The sequence below is a fragment of the Bombus impatiens genome, unplaced genomic scaffold (assembly GCF_000188095.3).
Source record: "Bombus impatiens unplaced genomic scaffold, BIMP_2.2 scf_0154, whole genome shotgun sequence".
In the NCBI taxonomy this organism is placed as follows: domain Eukaryota; kingdom Metazoa; phylum Arthropoda; class Insecta; order Hymenoptera; family Apidae; genus Bombus; species Bombus impatiens.
The window spans coordinates 2,997-11,532 of NT_176573.1; the positions used below are offsets into that span (position 1 = coordinate 2,997).

An 8,536-nucleotide genomic window follows, 5' to 3' on the forward strand; every position below is an offset into this window, starting at 1 on the left:
TTATAAAGTACAATATATAATAAAATACACTAATGTCTTTATACCATATTATAAAAAAATATTAAAATGCATTGTGAATTTTTAATTTCACGTTCTAGTTGTGTTACTTATCTTTAGTCACCTATAATATTTTTAATTCTACCTATATTTTTTATACTTTTAATATATACTTTTAATTTAATGTTGTATATAAACAATATGTGAAATCGTTACATAAAATCATTACCACAAAATATAATTGACCACTTAAATAATTTTTAGACTTCTTTGTTTTTTAAATAGTGACTATTAATCCTCGATACTTTGAAAAATGTGCGATAGACAGCATATAGGTTGGCTTGTCCGAGCGCGATGAGAAACGTATAGCTCGCTGTGGCGCGCGCGGTTGGCTAAGTGTTAATTACTGGATTATCAATAATAATAAGTCGCTGATACTCGTACATGTTTAGTAATAAAAGATTAACAATATTGCAGCACGTGGTGTTCTATGAGAAAAGCTTAACGTTATTTAATTGTTAATTCGTTCAGATTTCCATATCTCAATCTGAGAATCATCAAGTTCTAAACAATTGCGTATTCCAGTTTCCATCTTAAACCTCGAAAGACCCTAGAGAGCGTTTAACCGGTCGGTAATTGTCCTAATGAGTCCAATGAGGGCCCCGAGCAATGTTGTTTTCTCTTTCCTTCTCCCTCTCACTCCTGGAATATAATTAGCGTTTCGTCTGTTGCGTTCTGTTAAAAGGTTCCTTTCGTTGTTTGCTCTTGACTCCTACTTCCTTGCGCTTGCATGATCTACGGAGGGGTTACGGAGTTATTACATGCGATATGTTATTGGACTGGACCGTGTTAGCCGCGTGCCCCGAGAAGCGCGGAGAAACTCGAAGAAGAGAGGGAGCAAGGGAGAAGGAGACCGCGTGTATGTTCTCGGATCTCGGCAAAAAGGGGGTGTTGCCTCTTCAGTAACGAAGTGAACACTGTCTGTGACGCTAGCAGTTTCTCTCTATCTATTTCTGGATACACATGATATCGCCTTTGACATCTTAAGCGGCTGTATCACTCACGGTGTAAAGTAATCATCGATTAGATTAATTCGGCAGCCATACAGATCCGAGAAGTATCAACATGTCCTCCAGATTAACATGGATGTTGGTCATCTTCGGTCTGGTTGTCCTTTCGCAATCAGGTAAAACAATTAGTAATATGTAGAATACGTCTTAATATAACAATATAATGTAATACGCATTAAATATTTTGATATATAAAATTAAGGCGAAGTGAATAAGTTAACGTGTTGTATATTTGCATTATTCTTTAACCACGTATCGTATAATTATCTAATAATATATTGTTGAAGTGCAATAAATTCGTGATATCGCTAGAAATAACGATAGTTTGGGTACGACAGAAAATTTATGAGTAGAATATAAATTGAAAGGCTCTTATATTTATCCTTAAAGGATAGTTGTAAAAAATAATTGGAAAATGAATTGTACGAATTGTAATTTAAAGAAATAAGAAAGGCAAGTTGTTTCATAAATACGATATAAATGTATCGATTCGTGTGAAACAAGCTATAAAGAATTTAAAATATTCGGAAAAAATGAAATTTGTAAACTAATGTGGAGTAACAAAGGTAATGATTTATTTGGCATGACGGTGGAATGTTACGTTATTTGCTCATTAAACTCGATCATTACTATTCTTGTGTCCTCGCTTGTTCTACTGACGATTTTAATTATTGCTTTTGTTTTCGTGTTAGTGTGTTCATTATTATCGTCTTATCAGATATATTAAGCCTATTACTGTCATTTGTTTGTTTATTATATGTCGCGCTACGTTATGCTCATAACACAGTAAAATAAAAAACCGAGTACGAGTAGTTGATATAATAAAGTAACATTATATAATAATATATAACATTAATATTATATGTTATAGTATATAATATCAATATTAATATTAATATAAATCATTATAACTAAAATCATATTAATTGTTATTGTGATTATTTAAACGGAGTGTAAGTTTACGAGAATTATATGCAACATATTTTATATCCAATTAGTAGATGATCAGATGATTAATGTATACGTATAATTTGTAAGTATCGATGACATAATACAAATTGTATAGAGCAATTCCATTCTTAACTATTCCGTCATTTGCCGTTATAGTATGGGGGGTGACGGGGAAGAGCGAGCAATCGTCAAAACATTCCATAAAATTTCTTAGAAAAGTTCTCTAAATATTTGATTGTTATAATAAATAAAATATATAATAAAAACAGAGCTAAAAATGTGAAAATACTCCAAAATCGTATTTGATTAAATGTTACGTATATTTAAGAATCATGTTTGAGATTTAGTACCATTCAAGATATAACGCAAGAAAACTTGCTTAACAATATATTTTACTTTGTCGCATTTCATATGCAATATTTACTGATATTTAATAATGTATTTACATATGTTATAGGTTTAGCTTTACGATGTTGGGATTGCGCTTCCAATAATAATATACTGTGTGGTGATCCACTGAACATTACAGAACATCAAGCGGCGTTTAATACGAAACTTTGCGAAACTGGATCTTACGAACCGGTAAAACATGTATGCAGGAAAATTGTGAGAAGAGGTAAGTGGTTTGACGAGTAATTTATTAAAAAATAATTTTTTCTTGTCAACATTGCTTTACAAAAAACATTTCTGATGTAGCCTAGAAAATACTAAAACGAAATAATTAAAAATTGTGTACTGCCTAATATAATTTTTAATTCATAATATAATTGCAAATTAACCTGCAAGTGATTAAAAGTTTCTTTGTAGAAATTTTATTAATTTTGTATTTATACTATTCGCAACTACGTTTACTCTACCTTACGTACGTAAAAATATTTCCTATTTAATAAAACACTTACTGTTGTGTTTTTCACTCAAATGTCTACTTACATATAAATATGTATATGTTTAATAGATCATAATCACAATTAGATCACAATTCATTTTTTCTTGTAGCCGAGTATTGATTAACTGATCATACACGTCGTTTCCATTCTGCATATAGACACTTATTATTATTTAAATGTATTTGTGATAATAATAACAATTATTACAATCAATGACTTGATATAGTGCGACTGAAATTTGAATTTGCATGGATGTGCTCATATTTTAAGACATCCTGTTTCGTCATAAGCATAGCAATTTATTACTCAATTACGTACGATATTCTTACATTGGATGACGTATTTGATATATGTGTATATATTGCGTGAAACTAGAGAACATCATAATCTAGTGTTTATCGTCTCCAACTTAATCGCCACGACATACTATGTTTCACTCGTGAGTCACAGCACGCGCTGCTACGTTCTACACTATAATCGCGATAATAATATGTTGTCAAGGTCAAAACCGCGCCCGTGTTAAAGAAAAATCATTCACCGTCGTAAAATTTTGAATATCAAGGTTAATCCTATTAACGTGACCGTAATCTTAGGATTAACGATATTCATACATGCATGATAACTGAGAGATTAGTAAAATTTGTGTAACACGAAAAATTATGCGAAATGAATATGTTCACTGATAACGCCAACGACATTTAGAAAATCAAAGTTACTTAATAAAATAAAATGCATTTGGTTTGTAGTAACAACATAAATAACGATCGTTTGATTGCATAGACATTTGCATGATTTTCATTTTCCAGCAGACTTTATCGAAATTTTAGAATATCTTGTAATGAAATATAAATTCTAGAAGTAAGTAGAATACATAAAAAATGCTTTATCTGTTAACATAATTCCTTGTTTTGGAATATCTCGAGCTTTAAATTGTTTATTTCCGAAGTGAACAATAGCTACAATAATTTTTTTACTTGTGTTTCAAATCAAAAAGATAGATTACATATTATTTGCTCCATTAAAATGTGTTTTGCTCGTTTTCGAGACTCCGATGTTCAGTTTATAAAGAAATCTGAATTTATTTAAATGCGCAATACCGTAATTATTTCCTCAGTCCACTTCGTCATATACTTTGAATCATAAGTGTTACACAACCTGTTGCACCATATCGTTCAAATAACACTACGTTTTAACAGAAACACAAAAGGAAACGTCGCATATAGCATATTTTGTTATGTGTACACACAAGCGCGATCCGGAAATTATTCAAACGTATACTACGTATGTATCTATTTGTATTCTCTTACGTAGTACGCAAATCTTGCAAAGCTGACAATAATTTGCTTCAATATCACATTGTCATCGGAAACTAATAATCTCATGATTTTATACCATCATAAAACTCATCCATCAATATACAGGATATTTTCTTCAAATCAATCATCTCGAATATTTTCGAAATTGCTGACAATAACGAAAAATATTTCAAATAAAAGTTGAATGGTTTCGAGGTGTGCATAATTTAATTTATCACGTAGCTGATGTATAAGACGAATAAGATTTCATTTCATACTAATAGTCTAGAATTCTCTTTAGTCTCGTCTTTCTCTCTCTTTTTGTCTCATTCTTTCTGTATTATTTTCTAGCAAAAATATGCTTGTCATTTTAAAAAGTACACATATTATATATAAGTGTTATAAATTATTATATCTCCTAATCTAATGTTCCTTTCACGAGCTGGGTAATCTTATTAATAGCTTAATGATTTTATGAATAATAACAGCAACATCGATCAATACGTTAAAAAAATATGTTTCCGTTTAAAAGTATGAGGTTTCCTTCCATGTATTTAGCATTCGCCCACGTAAGTTTTAATTTAAAGGAAAAGTTTCAATGAATTAATTCTTTTCTAATGTTTGTATTTATTAATATTACATAATATATTACATAATATATTATGTATATAGTATATAATACTTGTATTTACTAATAGTTTTCAAGATATTTATGTTTGATATCAGGTATGAAAGTATGCACCTTTGAAGCGACCAAACGCAATGATACTGTGCAAACATACTTAACAGATTTAATTTTTGAATTGTTTAATTTTTAACAATTTAATTTTTTTTTCAATTTACAGAAATTGAAAGAAGACTATTCAATATTAGTTGAAAAATATAATACATATTACAATGTATTAAAGCTATTAATTGAAGATTTGATAAGTATATGTTGGTATTTTTCAAAAAATATAGATACATATTGCATAAGTAATTCAATATGTATTAGTAAAGATTAATAGAAATTTCATGAGTTTAAGTATAAATCACAGGATTGCTTTTTTGCTTTTCTCGTTGCTTGCGTTCATACTTGAATATAATATCTTAAATATTTAATCAGCTATACTTTCAAAATTGTCTAGAGAAAATTCCAACGAGTACTTTTGCTTGCAGAAAATAACGAACGAGTAGTAATACGCCAGTGTTCTACATTGAACGTCGATGAAGGAGACATCACCGATGGTCCTTGCAGCACTACAATGACTTCAGGTCGACACATAATCGAGTCCTGCCATATTTGTAGTACTGACCTCTGCAATTCCGCGACGGGCGCGTCGATTACGCAATCGCTGTTCGTCGTTGCTCTAGCCATTATCGGCTATCGTTCTCTCCAATCGAAATACGGTATCCTTTAACAAAGCGTCATTCAAGCCCGTAAATAAAAATCGTTACTTTTAGAGAGCAATTATCCGAGAGAGTGCCATTTTAAACGACCCTAAATTGAAACGCGATTAATGTTCCGCAAATAAATTTTATTGACTATTCGTCACCTTTATGTCCTTATCATTTTCTTGTATTATAAGAACAATTTGGCCAACCTATCGATTAATTAGTTAAAAGAATTGCTGTTCTGGAAGCGTAAGACAGTTTAAAATCTTATTAGCATAATGAATAGTGTCATGTTAAAATGGTTCTACGTAATCAGGATCAGTTCGTTAAGATTTTATAGTTAGGCATACCTCGTTAGTCGCATACTAATTGTAAGTAGAACGGTTGACATATATTACAGTAGTTGCGTAACTGTGCTGAAAGCTTTACTTAATTTCTAATCGTCTATTTAATTACTATACCTTCGTACGAAACTACTTTAAATAAAATTAGCTCTTCTGTACAATTTGTGTATATAAATTCAACACGTATGGCGTGATTGTACAATAAAGGATTATTAATTTGAATTATCCTCTGCCTGTCGTGATCACACGCTCGCGTCACGATTAGTAAGAATTCTTTGATCGATTGATTGAAATATTCTTCATATTACACGCAAATCTGTATAAATAAACTGCTTTCTCTCGTTTTTATCTAATTTTGGGCTAAGATTCGTTGCTATGTGTCTTTTCAATCTTGCGTTTACTTGCAATTTCTTTCGTTATGACGTTACTTTAAGGTTAAAAAAAATTACTAACAAGTAAAAAAAATTAGCTTATCAGATATCCGTCCAATGTATAGGATAATCCAAAATTTTTCTTTCATTCTGCGCTTAGCGAATGTCTGATTAAATTAACATTTTGTTATATATGTACCATTAAAATTCTATTACTTAATTAGATTTGTAGACTAGATTGCGCATTGTGAATAAATTTGCTTTCGTTGTTGATCATTTCTCTTATTGTTAGGATAAAGTACAAACGTCTTATCCTTTGTAATTTATAAAAATTATAAAATCCACTGTATTTGAATTTACACGTTCCCTTGTCGTTTAAATCTTTGCCTGTACATTTATTTTGTATATATTACGAGATATTTTTATCGACTCGCACAGTTTTCGGTAATAGTCCTAAAATCTCCTTATTTTTATGCTACTATTTTCTATAAAAAAAGCAATAGATCACGCATTATGACAATCTATGTTATGAAAATAAAAATGTTATTTGATGATAAAAGTTCCATATTTATTTCTTTGAACGTAGTTGAACATATGAAATCATATTTATTTCAAATGACAACGTATAACAGAAAAGAATGTATATAGACATCAAATCTAAGAATCATCGTACGGGTTATCCCAATCTCGATTGACATCTCATTAATCTGATCGACATTACATTTTCTACCTACACTTTTAACTATATATCGATGAAATGTGTTGCCAAAACGACATTTTTAATAACTCTTTTATTTACTTAGTATCAAGGTAAGCTTTCATTCCTTTAAACAGAATCGACGTTACGAATCTTCATATTAATTTTTTAACACGCGCTTCTCAATACCTATCCGAGAAACTTTTTCTATCAAAATTCCCCACGAGTGGCACGATATCTGGTGCCAAAGAATTGGTCATATCCGACCTATTTATTACTGAGATTAATGTTCGCTTGACCATTATTTCGAAAAATGGCTCCGTTATCATTTTATACTTTTATTGTATGCAGACATACATAACATAATCAGAGAAATGAAATCTTCATAGAAAATTGTCTTACCTAACGAATATTATAAAAAGCACTGTAATTTCAATGTTTTATATATTTTTTCGTATCATGCGCATTCCGCGTAATATCGCACTTTCAAATTCTTTATGAAAGCATAAAAATCCGCAGTCTAGTTACATCCGTCAAACAAAATATTTATGCTCCTGTGATGTTCTTCCCACATAGAATAAGCTGGTATCGTTCGGTGAAAGAAGTTTGCGATATACTGTGATTGGCCCACGTCTCAACGCGGATTTTTTCCTTCTCCGAAATGCACATTCCGAAATCACCATGTTGATACATGATTTTCACACAATCAATTGCCCGCCAAATAATCCCTTTGCACCGGAGGTCGAAATGACCGAAATACCTCACGCCTACGTTCTTCGACGTTTACAATGGAATATCATTCGTCATCGGTCGCTTTTGGTTATGATAATGCTATTTCTGCTAGTTTGAAAATTGAGAGAACTGAGTTTAATGTTTATTCAGAAATTTAGTATCATCGCGCGGAGGTAGGACTTAAAAGAATTGAATATTTGTTGCTTTCTAAATAGAATTTGTATCATATTATCGTAAGTTTGTGTCGTTTATACCATCGAGGTATATTTGTGTTGGTTAATTACATTTTTTTTTTAAAGTAGGGTTAGACACGTGTTCACAATTGGTAGAAAGAAGAACCCGATTTAATCTACATCAACTTTCGTAAAATGAAGAACTGACAGCCTGTGTCGGGATATCATCGTTAGATTACAAATGTTGATATAAATTCAAATATTTTTATTAACGTAACTAAAGAAATGAAATTTAGACATAGAAATTTGTTTCATCGTATATATATATGTATTACTCGTATATATTACTCGTATTTTATTTTAAATATTTTCTATAATTTGTATGTTATCTATTATTTTGCACGTATAGATTGAAATTTTTCATAAACGTACAAACACCTGCAGTCTAGTTACTGCTTTTTGAATATCGAATTTTATAACAGTTAACGTTTAGTAATTTTCAATAAAATAACACTGAGAATGAATATATTTCTATATTTATAATATAAAAAGCTATATTCCTATATCTATAATAATTAAGAAGTATTAGAATTAATTATTGTTTTCGATTCTTTTATTTGATCATGGAAATTGTCATTCTTTTAT

General features: G+C 30.4%; 1 protein-coding gene across 1 annotated transcript; it reads left to right on the forward strand.

The window, feature by feature from the left end:
* Positions 1-865: 865 nt before the first annotated feature.
* LOC100747759 lies at positions 866-6,562 on the forward strand. The gene is made up of 3 exons (XM_003487416.3): positions 866-1,183; positions 2,476-2,634; positions 5,359-6,562. Exons 1-3 carry the CDS (start codon positions 1,123-1,125, stop codon positions 5,598-5,600), a joined length of 462 nt encoding a protein of 153 aa, XP_003487464.1. The 5' UTR covers positions 866-1,122; the 3' UTR covers positions 5,601-6,562.
* Positions 6,563-8,536: the final 1,974 nt, after the last annotated feature.